This window comes from Coloeus monedula (genome assembly GCF_965178545.1).
Source record: "Coloeus monedula genome assembly, chromosome: 1".
In the NCBI taxonomy this organism is placed as follows: domain Eukaryota; kingdom Metazoa; phylum Chordata; class Aves; order Passeriformes; family Corvidae; genus Coloeus; species Coloeus monedula.
This window is the reverse complement of record NC_138781.1, coordinates 124,298,856-124,324,276: the sequence shown is the minus strand read 5'-3', so window position 1 is coordinate 124,324,276 and position 25,421 is coordinate 124,298,856. Positions and strand designations below refer to the sequence as shown.

The window sequence follows — 25,421 nt, the reverse complement described above, 5'->3', positions numbered from 1 at the left end:
AGCAATGGAACAATTGAATTCTGAAAAAAAAGCATCACTGTAACAGATGTAAATATTTTGCCTTTGCGTACTCTTACGTCTTACTAGATGATCTTCAAGGTCCCTTCCAACCCACACCATTCAATGATTCTATGAGCAGATCAGATGAGCCTAAAAGTCATGATTTTGCAAGGTGCTGAGCTTGGGAAAGCAGGTTAGTGGCCTGCTCAGGCCCCCACATGAAGCTGCAAAACCTTTACCCACTTGTGAGAGCCAGGAAGTGGCAACACCACAGGAGCACCTGCACATCTGCTCAGGTGACCACATTGCTGCTGGAAATGAACAAACTCCACAGGATTTTGGTGGAGAAAGTTGACCAATAGCCTTGTAAGCAGCACAGAATTCTTATCAGGTGTCTATGCATACGGGAAAAGAACCCTTCTCTCGGGCTCAGCACATACAAGATGTGCCCTATGGAAATGCCTGGAAGATCAGAGGTCTGGAATGCCTCTATGTAACCTTTTCCACCTGTCCAAGTGTTTGTTGCCCCTGCTTTGCCTTGATACACTGAAGGGTTGATAACAGAGGGTTGTGTCCACAAGACCATTCCTGCCACTGACAAGTCCAAAGCAGCCTGCAGTGCTGCAGACTGCTCAGCACATGGGCAAGAAGCATCAGAGAGGCAAAGAACACACCTTATGCAAGGCCATAGGCTGGGCACTGGTAAGTTCATCAATGCCATCCAAGCTCCAAGGTGTATATAGACCCCTTCTGCCCTCAGTGGCTCCCCTACACAAAGGATTTACTTTCTGATGCTTTTTACTGAAGCTACCACCCTAACTGAAGTGCTACAGAATGAGACAGGAGAACTGCTAAAGTCACCCAGCTTTTTCAAAAACTCACTTGCAGTGAGGCATTACAGTATCATTAACCACTCAAAACCATCCAAGTTTGAAAACCTAATTTAATTGAGATTGCTAAAACTTGTTTTACTAACTTTCTTACCAGGGAACAGCATCTTTCCTGTAGCTAAGCCACACACTGAGACAGCAGATTTTTTTTTCTATTTCAAGAGTATATGTGACACTACAAAGTTCAAAAGAGTAATGGGCAGAAGTCTGAGAGAATTTCTACTACCTGCTCTCAAGTTGCTTGGTAAACACTGTAAGAATATTTCTATAAAATGATGGATTACTGTTACTAGAAGAAATTTAGGTTTTAACCCTTACAATACAAACACTTTTCTGCTGAATTCAATGCCTGGTCTTTACTGACTTTATTTTTTAATCAATAAAATGCTTTAGAAAACCTGTACAATTTCTTAGGCCCTGCAATAAATCCATACAGTAAATTTCCACGTTCCTTTTGTAACTGAACCTGAATACCAGAGAGCTGAGCGGCAGAAGTTGGCTTACAGAGCACGAGCTCCACCGTCAGGCCACCTGCCCAAGGCAGAGAGCAGCAGCCACATCCTTCAACTGGATCTGTGGCTGCTACTCATCAAAACTCCAGGTCACGTCTGCGGTCCACCCCCAGCCCAGCTACCTGAAAATGGGACAGCTTGGCTCAGCTTTTGTCCTGGCGGAAATGCTGCAGGCCAACTGTGAAGCAACATTACCTGTGAAACAAGTCACTGTGAAACTGCCAGCCTGGGGGGAACCGGGGCTCCCGACCCCCTTCACAGGACACCGATTTCCCCTGGATGGAGAGCACAGCTCTCCTTGTCTACTAGCTAAGAGCCAAACGCAGGGTATTTTATAAAGGCCAGAACGCATTTATTGACAGATACGTGTGTGAATAGAGCACGGGGCAGGAGGCTGGCAGCAACAGTCCCTTCCCACGCCTCGGTGGGCATCCCCAGCCCATGCTGCACACGACGGTCCCTCACGCCTTCTTTCTCCTGCCCCCGCCCGCAGGTTTCTGCTGCTGTGGCTGCCGCCGGGCTCCGCTCTTCTTGCCGCTGCGCCCAGGCCGCTGCTGCCGGCGGCCGCGCTTGCCCCGCTTCGACTGCTTCTTGCCCTTGTTGGCGGCGGCCGCCTCGGCTTCCTCCTGCCGCAGCTGCTTGTTGACGGCGCGGGTGATGTCGAGCACCGGCTTCTTGCTGCCCATGTCCCGCAGCAGCTCCAGCTGCCGGCTGCGCTCGGCCGCCAGGTTGCCCAGCAGCGGCTCGAACCGGCGCTTCTTGCCGCCGCTGCGAGAGGGCGGCTCCGCCGACTCCTTCGGCAGCCGCGGCTGGAAGCGGCCGAGCGAGGCGGTGGAGACGCGGGCGACGCGGGCGACCCGGCGCAGCTCGTCGCGGTCCTGGTGGCCCGTGGGGTGCAGGGGCGCGGCGGGCACGGCGCTCCCGGCGCGGTGGGCTCGGGCCAGGTTGCGCAGCCGGTTCAGCTCGTTGCGCGCCACCCGCTCCCGCTTCTCCCGCCGCAGCCGGGCGAACTGGTCCTCCTCGGGGTCGGCGCCCGCAGGCACCTCCGCCAGCCAGGCGCGGGACGGGTCTCCACCCGCCCGCCGGTAGCCCCAGCGCCGCCGCCACTCCTTGGCCTGCTCGTCCCACACCAACGAAGTTTTCTTCTTGCGGCGGATACCCTTCAGCCGCGCGAACTGCTCCCAGCGCGTCGGCGGCCGCGGCTTCGGCGGCGGCTTCTCTCGCGGCAGGCGGAACGTGGGCTCGGGCAGCTGTGCTACTAGCGGGCCCCCGGCGCCGCCGGCGCGCTCGGCCGGCAGCTCCCAGAGCCGGGACACGAGCAGCTGCGTGTTGTCGCGGGCCAGCGCCCGCAGCAGCGCCTCCCGCCGCGGGCCGGCCCCGCGCAGCGCCGCCGCTGGCGGGGGGTTGCGGTCCACCGCCAGCAAGTTGCCCAGGTCGTACTCCAGCTCCAGCTCCTTTTCCACGGTGATGCTTCGCCGTTTCTCCGCCTCCTGCTCCTCGGCGGCCGCCAGCACCGCCTCCACCCGCACGGCCGCCATAGCGGCGGCTCCACGTGCAACCAGCGCCGCCGCTGCTCCGGGAGCGCGGCAAAGCTCCGCCGGGTCAGCGCACCGGAACGGCCGGGCCCTAGGGGGCGGGGCGGGCGCAATGCCCGCCGGGAGATGTAGTCCCGTTTGCGGCGGCCCGCCAGAGGGAGCTGTGGCTCCCCACAGACCTTCGGGTCCGCGGCCGCCGCTGCGGTGTCACCGCGCCTCAGCTCCTCTGCCACGGGACCCTGCGGCCGTGGCTTATGGACAGGTGCTTCCAGTCACAGAATCACTTAGGCTGGAAAAGCCCTCTGAGTACATCAAGTCCAAACTGTGACCAAACATCACCATGTCAACTAGACCAGGGCACTGAGTGCCACGTCCCGTCTTTCCTTTAGGGACAGTAACTCCACCACCTTCCTGAGCAGCCCATTCCAATGTTTAATCACCCTTTTGGTGAAGAAATTCTTTCTAGTATTCAACCTGAACCTCCCCTGGTGCACTTTAACATTATGTCCTCTTGTGTTGTCACTGGTTTCCTGGGAGAAGAAGCCGAACCCCCCCTGGCTACACCCTCCTTTCACACAGTTGTAAAGAAGGATAGGATCACCCCTGAGCCTCTTCTTCTCCAGGCTAAACAACCCTGCCTCCCTTGGCCGCTCCTCATGGGACTTAACCTTCTGGACCCTTCACCAATGATACTGATGAAATCCCCGGTGGCTCCCAGGCTGGGGTTGTGTGAGGTTCAGGGTGGCCCCAAATCTGTCTCCTGCTTCCACCATGAGGTGGTGCTGAGGTGGAAAATAAGTGGGAAGAGTCAGCACATGACGGAAGGCCAATGCCAAAAGCAGAGGGGTGGGACCATCGCAGAGTCAACAGGGCCCCGCAGCTTGCCTTGCCTTTGCCTGCACTAGGGATGTGCCATGGCATCCAAACACTGCGACTGAGACACAGGAACTGACTTTTCCTTTTTTTTTTTTTTTTAATTTTTTTAGAATTTTTTTTTTATTTTGTGGCTTGTTAGTTAGTTTGTTTGGGGGGTGTTTGTTTGTTTGTTGATGATTTTTTTAAAGCATATGCTTCTGTCTGATTCTCCTTGCTGTGGAACAGTCCCTCTAAGTGCTCCTTGCAGCACCAAAATTCAAGTACTGTATTGCCGCTCCACAGAGACTGACACAGGTGTTGTGGGTAAATCTCCCCGCAGAGAAGGGAGGCGAGGAACAGCATTTGGGAAGCAATATCACCTGGCAGATGTCTCAACAGACATAATTATAAATGAGGTGATCAGGGTGATTTGGCATGCATCTAAAGGTCAGCTGGGTCAAAGATACCTCCGTGATATTTTTAAACAAATGGGCTACAGAAGAATCCTTTTATAGCTATACAGTGATTTGGCTTGTGTGGCCATGACATTTTGGGCTGATCCCTGGTGCCCTAAAGACAAGCTCACGATAGCACTTAGCTGTAGTTGAGGGAAATGATGGGTGTTTTTATACAAGGTACAATTCTCTTCTAAGTTAGTATCTGTGCCTTTAAATTAGTTTTGGAGTGACGGAAATGATTCTGAGTGGAATACCACAGTAGTGTTGTTGAAATTAAAACAAAGTGCCGTGTCTGTAAGATGAGGACAAATAGCTGATTCTCAAATTCTAATGGCTAACATAACACAACTTACCCACAGTCTAACTAAGAAAATTTTTTTTCCCCAAGTCAGCCGTTTTCAGCGTGATTTGTGTACTATGGAGCAACAGAGTCCCTATGTGTTTAAATCCAAGCTGGTTGGCATGGACTATTTTCTTGTTTACCACAAGATGGCATTGGATAATATTTTGTACCCTGTCTTGGACAGCTCATATTTTCACCTGGAATTGCAGATAAAATTAATTTTCAAGACAGTTCTTTGAAGAGATGCATAGGCACTATCTAGATTTAGGCATAAATTTAAACTTTTGTACTGCAAGGTGCCACTGTTTTGGCAGTCTGGTCGGTACCTTTACACTGATCCATGTACCTTCCTGTTTTATCCTTGTGCAGCTAACTCTCGGAGTTCTTTTGGTCTGTATTTTTACAAAGTCCAGAATGCTTCAGGCAGATGCCTTGGGCTGAGGGGACATAATTGGTAATATCTATTGCACTTCCAAAGTTGCTTGAACTGTTAATGATTACCACTAGAATAGCAGAAGGAGTGCATGCCAGGAATTAACTTATTGTTTTACCTGAGAACATGTAGAGGAATCTCAGAAGGTAAAAATTACTTTCTGGAAACTGCTGTTTTGATCTGCTGTGTTGATCTGAATTCCAGCCTTTTAATGTATTCCAGGAACCTGCACCTCAGAGTGTGACCCTGCTTTTGGCGTTTGCAGTTTGTGATTTCCCAGTGTGGTTGGGAAGGTGGTAGTTGGAAGAATATTGGAATAGATTTGTAAACAAAGATTTGTAAATAGTCATGGATATTTTGGGAAACTGTCCCATTCTGAGGAGGAGCTTCTGAACTTACTGTAGTAATGATAGTCATGCTTTGAGCTTGTGCTCCCAACTTAGAACTGGGGATTACAACCAGATACATGGCTTCTCTTAAGGGAGTAGGTGTGTGTGTGTACTTCTGCAAATCTGGGCTTTCCAAAAGATGAAAGGGTAATACCAATGTTCAGTTATAGAAGCAGCTTTTAGGAAATGAATGTTTTTATTATCTCATGTTTAATTTAGCTTTTAAAAAAGACTTTTCCAGAAATTTTTAAAAGAATGAATTTTTAGAAGTGTTTATTCATTTCGATCATCTCTGTTCTGGGGTTCCTGTGTTCCTTTTGGCATATCAAATACCACATTTCACAAACTGCCTGTGGGCTGTGCTCAGCTATAGGGCTTGACAACAGCTAACTGTGGGCACTTACAATCCATAGATAATTAAACAATTTCATCTCTGCTCTCCCTTTCCTTGAGGTGCTTTATCTCTTCTGTATGAACAATAGCCATACATGTCATAGTATGTGCATATATGTGCTTAATGCTGTACTGTTTGCTTGCTTTCTTTACTGTGAGGTGACCAGACAGGGTTTGGATGCTCTTGCAAAGCGCAGTTTTTCTTTGGGGTGAAGAAGGCTGTAGAGTTTTGGGTCTTTTTTTTTTTTTTTTTTTTTTTAACCACATGAAAAATTTAGCTGCATGAGAAACGTAAGATGGCAGAGTATAATTTGCAGAAACACTTGTCCAAAAGATTATTTGAAAGCATAATGCAGGATATACGTGATGTACCAAAAGAACTACAACATCGGTGTAATATACTGTCAGGTTTGTTTTTCTTGTGAGAAAGAATAAAGAATTATCCTACTTAACTTATATTTTTGTAGTTTTTGTTCAGCTGGGCTACAGCTTGAAGTTTGTGTTTGATAGGAGCTGCTCTAATGTACAGGATTCATGTCTCACTGTTAGTGATACCATTAACTTAGATTAACTCTTCAAACTTTTGCCAATTACCTCTGGATGGCAGTAGATGTAGTTACAAGATGATTCAATCAATTCACAAGCCTGCTGTGAGGATTGTTATGAAGAACACTTTTATCAGGCAAACTCAAAGTACTGATAATTTTGGAAAATAATAGAAAGTGCCCTTAAAATATCCCCACTATCTCCGAATTATTCCCTTCCACTGACTTTGTTCAGTACATTTTGAAGTAAAAATCTGTGCTGTAGGATTTTTTTTGAATAAGGGAGTTGTTTGTTCACTGAAGCTATATTAAGTACAATTTATGGACCCAGTTCTGGTTCCTGATACATTTTTTTAATCCCTGTATGATACATGTCATGTATTTCAGCATGTATTCTATTTCCTGGGACATATAAGTGCTTTTTCAGTCGAAATAAGAAAATATAGGAATACAAATTTGACTAAAAAAAGGCTCTTTCCTACTCACTAGTCCATATAATGTGAAAAAACTGTCTGTAAGGAATAAAAAAAGTCACAAAGATTGAAGGCACCATCTTTTATAAAATGTGAGAGTTGACTTCAGCAGTATAACAAAAATACATCTGGTAGTCAAAGCTCTTCCTATTACAAGAATTAAATTACTCATTGCAGATAATGGGGCATTCCTTTTCATAGTTTCACCACTGTAAGGCCTTACTAGGAACCTCATAGGGAACATGCTTAATTCTAAGCAAGTTATGTTGATGGTGATGATATTATCTGTGCTCACACATTTAAAAACATTTCTGGTTGGTTTGTAAATGAGCAGGATTAAATTTCCTGTCCAAAGATTTAATGTGATTATAGCAGAATGCTGTATTTACGAAAAAAACGATGCAGATGAAACTCAGGAGGCTGTAGCTCTAGTTCCAAAACCTAAGACTAGGTAGTTTGGAATGCAGCTACAAGTGGATAGCTAAGCAGAGCCTGATTTTTGGTGCAGAAGCCAGAACATAGATAGCTGGTGAGATAGCAGGGAGATTTGGATGACTGCAGGCACTGTGGAAAGTGATGGGTGGACCAGAACCTATTTTCATCATTTGACTGGTTGTGACTTTGTGGTTTCACTGAACTGATTTTGGGTAAACAAAACAAAGCTAAGCTAATTTGAGGCCTTCCCAAGTGCTTGATGCCTATCTTGCTATGCATTAGGGAATCAGACTGAGAACAGATTGTGATGTGGTTTGCTTTTTTATGAGCTTAACTGTGACCTGATTTTTGTTTGAAAAAGTTTTCTTGTAGCACAGTCTTAATATTAGAAATACCAGCAATGGTGTGGCTTGGTTTTGTTGGGTGTTTTTTAGGATAATTTGCAGAACAGAATGAGAACTTTACCAGGCAGTGATGGAAAGAAAGGCAACATAGTAACACATTCCTTTTCCAGGGTCAGTCCTTCTTATCATCTGTCTAGAGTAGACCTACTTTTTGGCATAAGATTACTTCTACAAGTTAAAAAAAGCCAATGAACACATTTCCTTCTTTTAGAACAAATCTGTTATGCTCAGAGATTTGTCCTTGATTAAGTGTGCACTTGTAAACAGAAGAACAAAACAAGTTCCTCTGTTCTTGGGTTGGGTTCACGGTTGGAATTATCTCCAACATTGGAAGCAAGATGAAACATATAAGTCTTCATCCATAACACAAAAGATGTGCCATAGTCACTACTGATTTTTGTTGGCAGAAGGACATAAGATAAAGTAAATGGAGCAAGAGGTTCAATACCATGAATCTGAAAGAAGGGTAAATGTATGTCTCCTGACAATGACCATGCCAGTTCCTGTATTCTCTTGCTTTTGTGAGTCAGAAATAATCCATTTCCCAGCAGTGGCCTTCTTGGGACATGTTTTCAATAGAAAATCTCATCCTTTTATGTGCATGTACAGATACTCCATGCATGTGATTAAACCTATGCAGGTAACATCATTCACTTATTGCAAGAGATACAGGTATTGATTTTGGTAAAGGAAAAAATATGAGACCTGATCTTAAAGCAAGACAATGCAATGCACTCAGGACCAGGATTCTTCAGGAACCTCTTGGGGAAATTTGTATCTGAGACTAGGCATACATCCAAGCATCATTTCATACACATACCGCAACATTTCACACACCTCAACTGCCTGAATCTTCTCCCAGCCCTTGCTGGATGACATGGAGATGCATGCTGAAGTCCTGCTTGCCAAAGTCAGTCTTCAAAGCCTCAGCACTACTTGACAGCAAGAAAAAGGCTTCCCAAACATGGTGTGTAACCTTTTATCCTCCATGTTTCCATCCATCAGCAAGGCTGATCTGTCAGGATGGAATTTTGTCCTCAGTGTGGTTTTAGACCATTTTGTTCTTAAAGATACATTAAAGACTTCAAGGTCTTGCTAATAGATTTCCAGTTTGTAGTTATTAATGAAATGGGAAAGAAATCTTGGTTTAGATCTTTTTGTATACATAAATAGGGCACTTTAAAGGGTCAATCCAAGATACTAAGGAGGATTTCAACTACATGTAACCACAGGTGACTTTTGTAAGCCAAGAATCATCTGTAAACTTCTGTGATCTTCTACCTAGGATGTATATTGTGGCTTAGAGTAAATTAGGAGAAATTCTGTTAAACAAATGTTATTAATTTTGAATGTCATACAGCCTAGGGCTGTGGCTCTACATCATTACCAAGTGACGACAGATTTGGTTAAAATAGTTCTTATGCTGAAAAAGAAGTCCTAGAGATTAACATAGTCATTTCACACATTTTAGGCCATGCTCACAGGGTAGCTGAATCAGCATAGCTTCTGGGATGGGGTGGGAGTGTGAATTCGTGGCTAGGCGTTTGAGAGGGAACAGCAATCTCTCAAACTGGTTTTTTTCCTGAGGGAATTAGCCACAGCTTCACTCACAATCAGGGATGTGTTCCCTTGGAGAAGCAATCATGGTTTGTATCTATACAGCCTACCATACCTCTTCTTGAAGACATCTGTCTTGCAAAGGTGGCTTAACTGCTCATGTAGCTGCAGAGATCTCCCATCCCTCTTCCTGTAGCAACCAGAGCTCACAGCTTGCTGTGTTAAGGGAAAAAGGCAGCAATTTGTTGTTACCTTATTATAATATACTATAAACTAAACAAGTTACTACATAGATTGCTCAGTCATTCCTGCAAAAGGTTTGGGAACATCTCAGATGGGTGGGGTGGGAATAACTGGAAGCAGGAATGATGTTGGCCATCACAAGGTAACTTCCCTGCTGCTGCTGCTGCTGAATCAGAGCCCTCAGAGCTGGGACAGGAAATCCCTGTCCTAATCTGCAGTCTTGAGTCCTTGGAGGGGATAAGACTCTCTGAGCTGCTCAGAGCCTCCCTGATGCTGCCACAACCCCAAATCAGCTGTTCTGCACAGTGCATCTTTTTTCTTTTTGTTTTCTGCAATGTACCTCTGTTCCTCAGCAACTGCACTACATGAAAAGGGACAAAACAGGATAGATTCTCAGTTTCCAGAATCCTACAGGTACTGTGAGAACTGCTCAGTCTATAATTTTTCTGAGTTACTGAGGAACTTTTAAAGCAGGACAAGGCAATTTTGTGTGTAGCAGTAGTTAGGAGCAATAAAAGGAAAATAGATAAATATATTCACACAATAAATTAAAGGCACAAAATGGAAGGTTTGTTTCTTTAGCCAAGGGTGCACAAATTACTTAATCCACAACACTGTTAACTGTTGCGTTAAAACCTGTGGATTTCTCATGCAACTGATGTTCAGTCTTTGCTTCTGGGACTACCTGTCAGTGTGTGGAAATACAGGCATTTGCTGGGCTGCATTGCTGCTCCTTGTTGCCCCTTTCTCTATAGCATTTACAGGGCCAAACATATACATTCTCTAGCTGCCCAAATATCCCTGGCTCTGACAAAGGACACCTTCCTTTTCTCTTGAAGGTGATGTTATACCTGCCTCCTCTCTGGGCTTCCAAATTCTTGCTTTGCTTCATCCAGAACACGTTATCTGGAGTGCCTTGGAGGTTCTCCACAGAACCCATCACCTGGATCTTTGTTTTCCTCTCGTCACTTTCATTTCCTTCTGTTGTTCCTTTTTCTTCACTGCATTAAAGCATATACAGGATCATAGGATAGTTTGGGTTGAAAGGGACCTTTAGAGGCCACCTAGTCCTAACTGCCTGCAATGAGCAGGGAGATCTTCAATTCAATCTACAAAGCCTGTTAAGCCTACTATATTTACTTACTTGCTCCTGTATTTGAAGCTGCTCTTCATAGCCTGTGCTCTACCCTGATCATGCCCATTAGTGTTTCTAGTTACTTCTTTGATGCACCAAGCTTGAATTCCCATGATCTCTGAGGCAATCAGCCTGCAGCCTGTCTCTGGACTGGTTTGTTGGTAGTCAGAACAGTCACGTGCAGTGTCCAGGTGTGTCAGAGCATGAGTTTCTGGTGCAGGTCTACAGAGCACTTCTGGGGACCTGGGAAATGTGCCTACCAAATTGTGTGAGTAAGCCAGGCTGAACTTTCCTATAATGCACTGATCTAAATGCGTAATAAGTGTGAATGGTGTGTAAGTGTGAGAAACAGGTGTTGGTAAGTTTGAGAAAGAGCTGATGGTAAGTTTGAGAAATAGTTGAGCTGTGAATGAAGCTTGTGACTCAACCCTTATTGATGTTACTTGTCAATTAGAGGATCGTGGAAAATCCCAGCTGTACATTTGCTGTGGGCAGTGTTTTATATTGGAAAGCAATTGCTTTTCACTCACTTGGTAAGGCCTTTCCTGGGTTTTGTATCCTACACCAATGAAAATACAGACATCTACAATCAGAAAGATTAGATGAAAGAAGAGGAAAGGTACATGGAAAAATACTTCATAAATGCCTCTTCGAAGATCAGTAGGGAAGAAGGAGGTGAGCAACATCTCTTTAAATAAACGGTTTGAATGACCACAGCTTTTCCTTCACTCCAATTTACTCAAGCTGTGCAAAACAGCTCTAGATAAAGCATATTCTCATTATGGTTTTGCTGATTAGAGAAAGAAAAAAACAACCCAGTAGGTGATTTAGGACTGAATGGAGAATATTCACACATCATGTTCAGGCTATGGATTATTATGATGAAAGCACCTGACACTAAGCCTGTCTTTTAAATTAACCCTCTAAACTCAAACAATTTGAACAAAAAGAAAAGTAGATGGATACTATCAAACATCTTATTAGACAAAAAGGCTGGGTTTGGATTGGAAATTCAAAGATTTGTGGTCATCATCTCAATGGATTTAGCAGTGGTTTTCAAGGTGGCATGAAACCTTCGTTTTACATATAAGGGAAAATGCACTTTGACTGCAGTATTGATTGCTGTCCTCTGGGGAAAAACTGGATCTTGCTTTTATGCTTTTGCATCTAAGTTTGCATTTTCTGTGTAAATCACATTAGTTTAAAATTACATACATATAAAAATAATATATCCTGGCAAACCTGTTTTCCTGCCTCCCTTCAGCTAGCTACTTTTGTTTTGCAAGCTAGCCACTTGTGTTTTCCCAAGCAGACTATATTAAGCATGAATTTATGAACTTTATGAACTGGAGCTTTGATCCCTTCCTTTTAGAAATCCACCAATTTTTTTATATGCAGATTAGCTGAGATGTGATCAAACAGGACACAGGCTATGCTTCAGTGTTTGTTTCACTATAATTTTGGAAAATTTAGCAGATTGTTGCAAACTTGCTCTTTGCAAAAGCCCAGATGTACAAGCCCCCGAAATGACTTGAAATACTCCTTTGTTTTGCTATCTTTCAGGGTGCTAGCATGACAGCAATTTTCAAGGAAAAGTTTCTATCACATTATGCTTCTGTCTGAAAACTGAAGGGATGGTACAGCTTTCAGGGTCCAGAAAACATTTTGACGTTAAATGTGTAGCAGACTTTTGCTGTAGCAGCACTGAAAGCACACTAATACATTACCACTTGTGTTAGAGAAGAGCAAAATTTAGCTAGATTCCCCACATGTGGGCAGTGAGTGGGGCTTGCTAAGATAATGAGAGCTAATGGTAGATGAGAACTGTTCAGACAAATCAAAATATGCTGACTGCTACCTTGCTTCATCTCTCAGCTTCATCTTTAGCTGAACTAGGTGGGGAAATTCCTCTTGTTTGCAGCCTGATTCAGGAAGGTACTCAGGCACATGAAGAGTCCTACTGATTTAAGGGTTTGAAGGGAGGTTTGCATTTAGCTGCAAGTTTTGAAAGCAAAATTCTCCAGTAGTGTATGTCACTGAGCACAAAATCGTAAAACCCTGCATTCTCTTCATGGTATCAGCATGAAGGAGCATGGGTGCCAATAGAACAGGGATTGTTGGATGTGTGATTTGTTTCAACGTACACAACCTTTGGGAAGTGCCTGCCATAGACACTTCATGTATTTGTTCTCAGTGTGAGTCCACCTATGCGCCTGTTAGGGTTTCTCAATGAAATTGTTCTCAGCTAACTTTAGTACAACAGAGTCCTTGAGTAACTGCTGGCCATGTACATCACTTTATAAAAACTAACAAATGCAAGGCCAAATAACATGTTAATTACCACTTGTAAAAACAGAAATGCTCTCGTGACCTTTTTCTGTATGGTACAAACTACTTTTTGAGAGGTTATTTAAATTCATTATGAAAGCTATGTGGGACCTGATGCAGAAAGCTTTTACAAACCAAATTCTCTCATTGTTACTGTACAGGTCTACAGCCTGATGCTTGACAGGTGTAACTTGGTGTTGCCTTAAGTTGCATCAGCTTTGCCAGCTATCTGAGCCGCTTTTGTGCACAGCCTCTCAGTGAGACTAATTAGAAGGCCACAGCTGCCAAACCACAGTTGCTCTGTTTTGTTTGTTTCTGAGGGTACAGTTAGGGCACAGTTAGGTACAAAGATGTTACTAATTGTCTGAGTATCTGCAAGATACAGGTAGGTACCCTCAGAGAGTACAGTTAAGCTAAGCAGTTGAAAAGGGTGTGGAAGGGGAAAATAATCATGCACTTCAGACAATTGGTAACATTCTCGTCACTTGCATTACATACTCACACAGGCACTGTGAATGAGACCTCAGGAAGGCAGCTTTTCCGACCTATTCCCTACAGTTTCCTGAGATTTTTTTTAAGTTTTCCCAAGAGAACACATTAGTGTTTGTGGGCTGGAAGGATTGTGTCAAGAATTCAAAAATCACACACAGCACTGAGAAGGGGAAGGACCTACAGAAGTTTGCAGTGATAATTGTGCCTCTAAGCCATTCTTGTTTGTGGTTGGTTCTTCAGACTTTTTCTTCTTTGTGCTGTCCCCCAAAAGCTCTCAAATGTGCCTACATCTTTCTTAGACTTTGATACCCAAAATGAAAATCAGTAACATAACTCCCAAGTCTAGCCAATGGATGTCCTGCCTTCCTTTTAGTACCCCAGAGAGTAAGAATGGCTTGGGATTTTTTTCTCTTTTTTCATATGCTTGATTCATATTCAGCTCATGAGGCAGTATAACATCATTTTGTGCACAACTGCTGCCTAATGAGAGCTTCCCCCTTCTAGAATATAATACAGTAGAGAATATAATATAGTCCATATTAAATTAAATTGGAAACAGTAAACTGAGCGTCTCAATGACATATTAACTCTTGCAGTCCTGACCTGTATGAGATGACTAAGGCCTCATGGAATGGGACCAACTTTAATTTTCTGATATCGTAGTTGCATTGTATAGATGAATAGAGGAATATTGAACATGTAGATCAAGTGAAGAGCAAAATAGCAAACAGAGTGAGTGAACCCATCTGAATTCTTCACTCAGAAGTGAAACTGGCAGGGAATTGTGAAACTGGCAGAGAACTGGGAGAAAGGACTGCAAAGCTTCAGAATTTTATAGGGTGCTGCTTAGAAAAGGCAGGGTGAACAATCCCTTTGGCTGCCACCAATGGCAAGTCCTGTAGTGGTGATCAACAACACTTTTTGTGGAAACCTTAAGTAGACCACAAAGTTCTCAACAAAGACAGTTTGAAATGTCAAGAATGCTGCAATTGACAACAGAATGTCACTTGGGAAAAAGCACATCTTGACACTAAAGCAGATGGCAGATGAGACAATTGAGCACTATGTCGTATAGCTGTACAATAAAGCAAAGTCATACGAATTTAACCAGATAGCAGCCTAATTTGTGATTTAATAATTTGTCTTCTAATATATCACCAGGTGAAAACAGGGTACGGGAAACTCCTCTATCATGAATAGTTGGGGCTGGCCTGACCTAATGAAAAACTGTGCTCTGTTCCTTGTTATAAATTCAGAACTGGTACAGGAACTGTCTTTCAAGAAGAAGGCCTAAGCTGTCAGAGTTTTGAAAAGTGTGTATGAACAAAATCCTATATATTTTAGCTCTACAAAACATGTAGCCATTTAAATGTGGAACACTGCTGCTCATCTCATCTAATTTAAAATTTTCTTACTCTGTTTTCCCATTTATACAGTCCAGTGGATTTAAATGGATTTCTTTGTTTTTCACTTTTGTGTAAATGAAATAGGAATTGACATCCTGAAACAGGAGTGAAAATTTATGTGCAATGGCCTGATTCTCATTTAGTAAGACATCACTTTGAACTTTTCTAATTGTGTAACAGAATTGTGAAACAAATGTGAATGTAATCTATATAGTCAATGAGATGCAAAATAGATTTTGTATCAGAAAGCATTAAGGCTGAAAATGGCTTTGCTCCTTAGGACCAGAGCATATATGAATTAATTTCTACTTGCATATGCACTGTTATGGTGAGCCAAAATTTAATTGGAGGCCTGGAGGCAGTTAGAATTAGAAATTAGAGTATTTACATACCCAGAAACTTTGTCTAAAAAGAAAATGAGATCCACCTACTTCCTCATTAATTTCCAGGTGTTTTCTTGGTAGTTACCTTTATTTTAGCAAGTACTTTGTAAAACATGATTAGTCTTTACAGAATACTGAAATTTTATAAGAAACTAACTTGAGCTTAATTTGCACAGTAATACATTTACTGAGAAGTATTACTGGGAAGCATTTGACAATAAAGATCTCTAAATATTTAAAATTCAAGTGCCGGAGAGGATCTCATCACATTAGAAAGCAATCAACCATCTTGAGACAGGTTAATAAAAGCATCTTAAACTCATCATCAAAAGGAACTCTTGATTTCCATTATGAGGCACAGGACTTTGAATGATTAATTGATCACATTTTCTCTGTTCAACAAAAATATCGTGAGTTGAAAGGTTTCAAGATATGCAACATGAGAGGATTTTTTTCCTGCCTCACAACTACATTTGACAGATGACCTTTAGTCTTTCTTTCACATTAATGAGATATTTAACAAAAATAATGTAGATACATTTTTCAGCATTATCTGATGCACATGCTCAGAATCCTCTATTTGGTACCACAGATAAACAGATAAAAGAGTTTTCTGTAAATGCCTTCATTATAAATAAATGCCCTGCTTTCTGCTTTCCTCTTCCAGTATGATCACAAGGTTTAAAAGCCTCTGAATGGTTCTATGAATGCATGTAGTTAACCTGATGCTGTTTCACAGGGAGGTTGGTGCATGTGTAGATATACAGGAGGTTTTCAGGAGAGTTGTGTGGTCTGTTTGCATCCTTTCCATCCAGCAAGCCAACAACGGCACTTGGATCTCTAAAGTACCAAGAGGTTCCATGCATTTTGGTTTACACCTTTGCTGTTGTGCACCTCAGGGTATGGACTGTGGCTTGCCTTTCCATCCTGAGCACACCTGAAATTTCCTGGCTGGGGTACAGGTAACAAGGGAGCTGTGACGCTGAGGACGTCTGCAGCCAAGTGCTCACCCAGGGTCCTGGGCAGGTATGCACAGTCTGTGCAGAAATACTGCTGTCAGTGCCAGAGCTGGCAGCTGAAGGTGACTCAAGTATGAGCTGCAGTCACACCTCTGGATCTCAGCAGTTCCCATTTTCACTGCTTCTTCAGCCCTGGCAAGTATCTCATCCTGCTGAAACTTCAGGTCACAGATGTTGTGGAGGGCACAAGATTGCACAAAAGTGTTAAAAGAGCTACGTCACCTCAGAGTTCCTCACTAGTACATCAGTGATGCTCACTGCACATCCTCACTCTGTTTGCTGTGCAGGTAGAAACTGAAGTTATTCCACTGAAGCCAATAAGCTTGAAAACTATGGCCTTGTCTGAAGACCTTTCTCTGCAGAGTAGAAGGGAGCAAGGAAAGTTGTTCTGCTGGGATGAGCTGACACCCCTGTGCACTGCAGGTGGGAATGGGGAGGGAGGTGAGAAGTAGGCAGACAGCATCACGGAACAGCTGGCAGAACATGATGAGCTCAAGGTCACTTGGCTGTTGGCCCAAATCCATCCAAAAATACCAAAACCCAGGCTGTCAGCTAAAAAGAAAAAAGAAAAAAGGAAAATAGCTGAGCCATGTCATTGTCCAGCAAGGGTATCCAGGTTCTGCTAGCAACATTTGGAAGGCCACCATGGATAGAAACTGAGACCATCCCTGTTTGTTGCCTAGCTAATAGTTGTGACTTGAACTCAATGTCATTTTACTTGAACACCTGCCTGAAAACAGATTCAAAAGTATGTTCTCAAATGGATTAGGGATTCCTAGTAATTTTTCAATTTCTCTTGGGGTGAAGAGGTGGATTGCTGAAGGCAGCAATACTTTGATGCAAGATGCCTGGTAGAGTGGAAAGTACAGGCTCTGAAGAGAAGCTTTTCCTGTCTCTGAGGCTCTTACAAGGTTCCATCAATTCTGAGACAGTTGAATCTTTCTTCTCCCCCTCTATTAATAAACACAAATGTGTGGAAAATTACCCTAATCTTCTTCCAAAGAGGATGTGCCTCCAGAATCACTTCCAGTACCGGGGACCTCAGAATTCTGCTACCATATTTAGAGGCTATAAAAACAGTCCTTGCATTTCTGACCAAAATCCAAATATAGCCTATTTCTTTCTGCCAACTGAAAATGCACCTTTTTATTTCATTCAGTTTTGTTTAAATCTAACTTTGTTCCAAACTTTTCATTCTATAAATGTCTCTTTCACTATAATTATTTAAATAAAGTGGGATAGTGCCCAATTTAGTGAACTGAATTAGTATGCTACTTAATGTGCCTGCTATTGTCATTCTACATGGGCTTGTGCTCTGTTCCCGTTACAATTTCTCCCTGACTTCAGTGGATTTACACAAAACCTGAACCCAGCCCTTGAAGGACAGTTTACCACAGGCAGTTGTATTTTACAAATTTAAGTGGGCCATTTCTACATGATTTTTCAAAGTTTTCACTCTGGGGGGAATACACTGGTTTTTGCTTGGCCAGGCTTTATGGTTAGAAACTGGCAGTAGGTGTCAGTGATACCCTGAGACATCTAAGCCTGCCTGCCTTGCGTCTAGTGGTGTGCCAGGTCCTGGCTTCCAAAACATTCAGCTGATCTTCAGCTTGGCAGCATGACATCTTTTTCTGTGGTGGGCACCTCTTTCTGGGAGGTGGGAGACGTGGAGCTCAAGAGTCCCTGGGAACATCAAGAAGCAGAAGAGACCATGCAGGAGCATGGGGTATATTACTGTGTTAATAACCTCAACTAGCTTTAGGTGCCTACAATCTGGGGAGCCACACACAGCTAGTTGTTCAGGCTTCTTTTAGAGCCAGTCGAGAGAAACAAGAAATACCAAGATACTCTGGGTAACTTCTTTGAGACCAGACAAAGCTTGCCCTAGAAGTGCTTGTTTCTCTTCAGCAATCTTAGTGGCAATTTGAGTAACCCAAGTATAGCCCTCATTAGTAGGTGTCACAGTAGGTAAGATGATCCTATCTTTGTTGTGTGGGACCTCAACAGATAGAGACCATTCAAGGTACAATGTATATATTCCCTATCCAGAGTCTTTTTTTCTCATTTCCTTATTTTTATTTCTTCTGAAAAAGCTATTTTTTTCTCCTCCACATTCCTTTCCTGTTTCTTTTCATCCCTTATTCAAAATTTTTATTCATAGTCTATTTTTCTTTCTACTCTTCAGTGCTTTGAGATGATGATGGGTCTATATAAATGGGTTTGGCAATGAGGTTACTTAAGGAATTCTTTGAAAATATTTGCTCATCTCCTGAGAGTTAAAGGCAAAAAGCAGGCCAGTAAGCTGGACAGACTCGTGTGACTGCCCTTGATGAACGTTCTCCTCTTGCCCTATCTGTGTGCCATCCACTTCCAGTCCTTGACCTGAGGTTCTTGACATGGCCAGTTATCCAACCTATGATCTGGAGAAGGGGTTGTGCAGAGCAGTGAAACTGGTCTTACCCAGTGTGCCCTGTGCTCACAGAGGCTCCTCCAAGTGATTTTCTGTCCTATTTGGAGTTTCTCATGGCAGATTTATGTATTTCATCCTCTGCCAGGAGACTCGTGCACTGGAACTTTCAGGGTGCAGTGATGATAGAGCTAAACCCCTCCCCTGGTTTAGGGGCTGGGTGCTGCTGAAAGAGGGTGGTGGTGACCTTTTCTTCCCCCATCTCCCTACCTGTGGAACCCTGCACTTCCTATGTGCCAGTGGCACTTGTCTGACCTCAGAATGAGTCAGCTCAGGGGATGGACCAGCAGAAAATCACATTAAAAGTGAATGAGTTTTTCTTATGAGGGAAAGAGGAGATTTCTGCTCTTTGCTCTCTTTGAAACTGTGGGCTTTCAGGTACAGAACTGCTGGGCTCTGGCAGAGTAAAAGCAGTATATATATCTTTAAAATATCTGTGAAAAGGTGGTACACAATGATCCAGGTCAGCTCCTTCAGAAATTTCCTGTTGTCTTCAGTGGCTCTGGATTTCATTCTGTTTCCATGCTGCTGTGTTTCTAAAGTGCTGTCAGTATTCTCCTGCTTACTCTGCATGGTTAGAGACCAAGATACTGTAAAACGTTTCAGTACAACATTAAAACCAGGGATGTCCCTGCACTGGAGAGCACTTATATAACATATGCTTTATGTACTGTTGTAACACCAGGCTGCACTCTGCTCCTGCTCACACTACTGGAATTCAGAAGTGATTCCTAAACCATCTGTAGATTGGATCTTCGGATCCAGCCATGAAGGGAATGTCAAGGCAAAAAAAAAAAAAAAAGGTGTGAAATAGCTTTTACTTTCTCCTCTTGTGTCTTTTGAGGCAGAAATTCAGTGTGAGTTGCCTGAACAATATTGTGCTACTGATGTGTGAGGGCAAGTACTGTCCTGGGCTTTGCAAAAGGGGAAGCCAGATTGTGTCGGCTCCCTCCCAGCCTCAGCCGGGTCCTGTTACATGAGAAAGGGTGGCCACTATTCAGGGGGTTGGCCAAGGCCCCTTCACTTCTCTGCAGTAGACCTGAGCCTGCCCCCTGCCCGAAGCACAACGCTCCCTGCTCACATTTGCTGTTGCTTCTCATTAGAGAATTCACGGGATTGCCTGTCAAAGATAAACTAGGACTGTAATCCCAGCGGATTTGTTCACAAATGCAAATCAATATTCACAGCAGGGTTTGGTTTTTGCTTGCTTTTTTTTTTTGGTTGTAATTTTTGTTTGTTTGTTTTGTTTTGTTTTGTTTTTGAGGGGGGCTAGTAACATTTGTTCAACTCTATTCCTTACACTTTAGCTATAAAAACCAGCAAATTAAGGCTCAGCATGAAGCCACATAAAATAAAATCAAAAAGTGTCAGCAGAAATGTTTCAGTATCCACCCACCACTTGAATAAAGGGACAGGGAATAGTGACTTGCTTGTTTCAGAAAGACTGTCATAATGATCCAGCCTAACAAACCATAAAGTCCACTTTTCCTTAGAGTCCTTTACAGTTTTGCAAGTCAAAATGCTTGTTTTTTCCTAGAGTTGTAAAGGAGGATGCAAGGTGGTGCAAAACAATCCAGTTTGAAGGGAAAACACTGTAGTTCCTCCTTCCTCTGACTCTAAAGAAAGGCTTTTGAAATAGTAGATTGAGCACAAAAACTTTCAAGATGTGAACTATCACAAATGCAGAAAATTTCATTATACTTGTCTGCAAGTTTCACATTCAATCAACCTCTTTGCAGATGTGGATGAATATTACCTATGCATTCAGCACATCCTGCTTTCATTGCAAACCCTCATTCTGCCTGCTCCGTTTCCAACATGATCTGGGTGCATAACTTTGGGATAAAGATCCAACAATTTGGTTGGATCTTGGTTCCCCAGTAGGGGCCACTTTCTTTTAGTCTGCCAGATCTTTCATTACACGTCTGTGATGTGCAGCTGTGAGTCAGTCCGCCTTTTGGGGATGTCAGAGCTGGACACACTGGGGCATTCAGCATCTACCACCTGGACAGTCTGTCCTTGACTCTGTTCCCTTTTGAGAGAATTGCATACACTGAAATTTTTCATTCCTTCCTGTTATAAAACCAATTTCTGTATCAATATGCTTTGGGAATCAGTCATTTTCCCCTAGCCCTAAATGTATCATCTCTCTCAGAACTGATATGCCAATCCCTTTAATTTTTACAAGCTCGTCTCCTTTCTTTAGTGTAGGGATGTGGACTTATCCAAAAGTCTGTGGAAGTAATTCCATTCTTCATGCATACATCCTCCTGAAACGTCAGCTGCAAAAGCCATTTGTCTTCATTTCCTGTACCAAGGCTGCAGGACAATGTTACTGTGTACCAATTACTGCCTTGTACGGCTCTCTACCTCTCAGGTGCATTTCAAGTCGACCTTATAACTCTGTTTCAATTTAGCAATGGTGCCAGCAGTGGTTGCACATTTGAGGTGACAAATGGTAATCTGTCCCCGCTGCTCTTAAAGGGACAGCCTAATGGACCTGGAGGCAGCTGGGAGCCACTGCAGCGTGCTTTACAGCAGGTTAAGGCCTTGGCTGCACGCCGGTGCCTGCAGCTGCAGCTTGCTTGTGTGACCTCCCAGCACAGGAGGAACTCATACTTTGACAAACTGTTTGAAAAAAAATGCATGAAGCAAAGATTGTCTTCTGTAGGAGTAGCTGTGCTCACAGAAGATGTTTTTGTGGTGATAAACCAAATGGTGAGAGTTTGCACCCTGAGCAGATACTGCTCTTTGGGACTGTTCATGGCAGAGATGTGGTGCAGTCAGGGGCAACCTGAACTCAGTAACACTGCTTTGCTCGTGCGGCTGCCTGCTCAAGCACATCTCGTGCCTACTGGTGAAGTTCTGCAGTTTCTTCCCACACGACGCACAGAACTGACTAAAAAAGCAGAGCTGTGTTGTAATTCTTCTAAATTAATAGAGTTACAGAACAGAAGTTAATGAAGTTCATAACAAATTAAATCCCTCATTTATTTGACTTTTGTATTTGGGATATCCTGGTTTGAGAGCCCCTTCTGTCAGTATGGGGCTTTAGAATCAAAACATCTAATAAATATGTATTATTTTCATAATATTAAATAAATTATCTATTTTAAAATAATAATTATAATTTTTCATTGGATAATTTTATCTCTCTTTTAATTTTTTTTATATTTTATTTTTTTTAACTTCAGAGACACAAGAAAAAACATCTTGGAATGTACTTCTAGGAAAACAATCCAAAGCTGGCGAGTCAAATGCTCTGTTACTGCACGAAACAGAGGGGAAGTAGAAGAACTGTGATGGCACCATTCATCAAACGTAAAGCAACTCAAAACCTCACAACATAGCAAATTATTTAAGTGCATCTATCTGACTTGATTGTTATGTCTGTACTGCGGTCTAGACCAAAAAACCAAACTCCTAACTCTGTCCTCCTGTGATCACTTCTGAAGTACTTTAGTATTGTCACATCCCCCTGGCTTTGCTGTTTTCATTACTCCTGACAGAACGTTTGGGTAAATGCAAGAGAAAGAGGGGATTGTATAGCAGTTTGACAGCTCTAATTATGAATATTTAAGAGCTGCTTAAATGTGCTCTCTTCTATCACCTAATTTCCTATCAATGACAGCATTGGAAGCACTTGTCTCATTTTTCAAATCAAAGCTTCCTCAAGCAAAATGCTTGGAGACTGAATAGCTTATGCATTCTATTAATCACAGAGGGTGGGAAAAGATCCATCAAGTGCTTCAGATAGTTTGAGAGTGTTCCATCCTTGTAGAGCTTTCACTTCCCATTTCTAACAGATGAGTGCATTTGCCTCCTTTGAATGATCTTTGTGATTCTTCCTCATTCAGAAATGGTTTCAGATTTATCTTCCTTCAACATTGCGTCAAATGATGCCTGAATATTTATAAAAAGAGTAAATTCTTACTGGGATTAGTCATAGATAGGAGGAAATAGTAGTCATATATTGTTTTCCTAAAGAGGGATAGCTCTTACTCTGCTTCCAGTGAGTCAAGTTTCATTGAAAAAGTGTTACATTTTAGGTGGAAAAGAGTGACCACTACAACTTTGAAATGAACTTTCTTGATTTGAGATAGAAACAGTATTGTTGGCTGGTGTTTATTCTGTGATTACTGTTACTTTCTGCACTTGGGGTTGACTTCTGCCATACTGGCAGAATGACCCCAATTAATTTTATGGGAGTTTTGTTCTTTATGCATATAATGAAGTGTCATTTCCTTACTCCACCAGACTGTCCCCAGTAATGACATATAAATTCTGCAGGATGTGCTTAACTGCTGCAGCTGGAGAAGGGAGAAATCTTCAAAGATATGCAGACCATACCTAGCTAGGTAACAGCTAGGCTGGCTGTTTGCCTCCTGTGGAGCTTGTAATGGCAGAGCTGTGTGATAATGTCCCCAACTTTTGAAGGAGTTTGTTTGCAGTGCTTGTTTCCTCCTGTTTTGCTGCTTGTGAATTTACATTCCATGTGCTACTGGAAGATGACACAGAACAAAAAACCCTCAATACTTCACTGAGCAACACCTTGTGGTATTTCCTGCTGTTACTAGAGGAGAATATCATTCCTCCTGGTCTCATCAAATTTAGGAAGAGGGTAGCAAGAGGAGACAATTTCCAGATGAGAGATGTATGGAATCAAAGTCATGTCTGCCTTTGTTAGATAAGAGCAGAGGATAAAAGGTTTAAGTTGGGAAGCAGAGAAAAAAAAGAAGATTAAAAGAAATAATTTGGGAAAATAAAGAGCAGGTTCAGAACATCTTCCCATACACTGACACAGCTGGATAAAAGTGTCCTTGAGCTCAGAAATGCATAGTTTCACAACTCCTATTTAAATGACTAAGATCTACATCGAGTCACCTAAGAGTGACTATATTGCCAAAGACACCCACAGCTGAAAATTTTAGACTTTTGTTTTAACAGTGCTGTTTTATATCCTATATTTAGTTTACATCTTCATGGGTCTAAACTTAGAAATATTTTTGTCCAGCTACCAAGCTAGAGGGAGCTATAGAAAAATAAGGATGCAAACCTTTCAGAGTTTTGCTATTAACTGTTTCTAACACTTATACCATTGATTATGTTTCTACTTTTCCAGAAAAATGGTTGTTTTAATTTGCTTCTGATTCACAGTCAGCTTTCATAGCACAGCAATTTGTTTCTCACCATTTCTCCCTGTTTAAGGGAGAATCTGTGTACAATTCTATACTCCCATTGGTATGTGCCTTGCTGTTAATGCACTCCTTCCAACTGTCTTTAAAGACACCTTAAAACAGCGCTACAGTTTTAATTATGCAAGGCTTTTGTTGAGGAAAGGAAAACTGCCTAACAAAGAAAAACAGGATGCCCTTTGTTGGAAGGACAAACTGTGTCCTGAAAAAACTACCAGGATTGTGGATTTCCTGCTGAGTGACAGGTGAGACTTTAAGAGGGCAGGTTGCAGTCAAATACTGAGCTTGGCCTCAAAGAGAGGAGATAAACCTAACTGCACTTCATGGATTGACAGAAATTAATAGAGACTCTGTGCATTTGGCTGTGAGGAAGAATATGAGTCTGCTTACATTTTTCAGTCAAAATTATTAGTTTTTGTTAATTGAAATGATTATCACCCAAGGCATATTAACTGTGCTCTTCAGCGTAGTGTAAATGAGCTCACAGAATCATGTCCTTTTTACAAAGTTTAAAGTGGGTCAAAAATAAATTGAATCAGTGACCTTTTCCAGTAGTTTTCCCAGGGGCAAAGCAGAATTTGTCATGTGCCTGAGTAATCTATTTTCTTTTTACAATGTTCTCTCTTCTGTGGGGATTTTCAGCAGTTTTGAAACTTTGGCACCCGAGTTCTTCTGGTCACAGCTCGTGTCGCAGCCTGAAAGCACTTCAATAACCCTACTGACAGCAGGTGTCAGTAGGTGTTTCTCCAGACCCAGAGAATGAAATAAGCACAGGCTCACAGAATGGCTGAGGTGGGAAGGGACTTGGAGGGTGCCTGTTCAATCTCTTGCTCAAGCAAGGGTCACCACATTGCCCAGGACCGTGTCCAGATGGCTTTTGAATATCTCCAAGGATGACGACTCCACGACCTTCCTGGACAACCTGTGCCAGGGTGTAGTCACTCTCACAATGAAAAGGTTTTCCTGATGTTCAGAGGGAGCATCCTGTGTTTCAGTTTGTGCCATTGCCTCTGGTTCTGGCACTGGGCACTACTGAAAAGAGTCTGTCTCTGTCCTTGTTACACCCTCCACCTTTACATAACTTAATGCCAAGATACTGTGTTGTTGTATTAATCACCTTAACAAACTTCCAGTCCTGATTAGTGGGGGTGTGTGATGCAGAGAGCAGGAAGAAATATTTCAATAGGCTTTTGATGAGTTGATGTATTAAGAGGCAAATGAATTATGTAATTTCTACTGATTTTTCACTGGGATCCATAGTTACTTGGGGTATAAGAACAAGAACAAAGAACTTTGATACCACAACTCTCCATGCCAATTAATGTTTGTAGTTTATATCAGGCAGCCATTTGACAAAATAAATAATAGCTGATGCAGAAACTGAAGTGCTAATTTCTCCTCTCTCAAATGAGTGCTCTACACATCTGATTAGATGCTCTCATGTATTCTTTCTGTCTATGCTTTCTTCTCTCTGTCTTTGGAAAGGGCTCTGGAGAAATAGTGTGTGGAGCTGAAGGTGGGTCACTGAGCC

General features: G+C 42.7%; 1 protein-coding gene across 1 annotated transcript; it reads right to left on the bottom strand.

Annotated features, from left to right (window-relative positions):
- Positions 1-1,748: 1,748 nt before the first annotated feature.
- Positions 1,749-2,973, bottom strand: RRS1 (ribosome biogenesis regulator 1 homolog). Its single transcript, XM_082277172.1, has one exon. The coding sequence runs from the start codon at positions 2,938-2,940 to the stop codon at positions 1,864-1,866; it is 1,077 nt and encodes a 358-aa protein (XP_082133298.1). The 5' UTR covers positions 2,941-2,973; the 3' UTR covers positions 1,749-1,863.
- Between the last annotated feature and the right edge of the window lie 22,448 nt (positions 2,974-25,421).

What these genes read in the sequence shown, in the direction of transcription:
- RRS1 (XM_082277172.1), bottom strand. Translation starts at nt 2,940, where the DNA reads ATGGCGGCCGTGCGGGTGGAGGCGGTGCTGGCGGCCGCCGAGGAGCAG.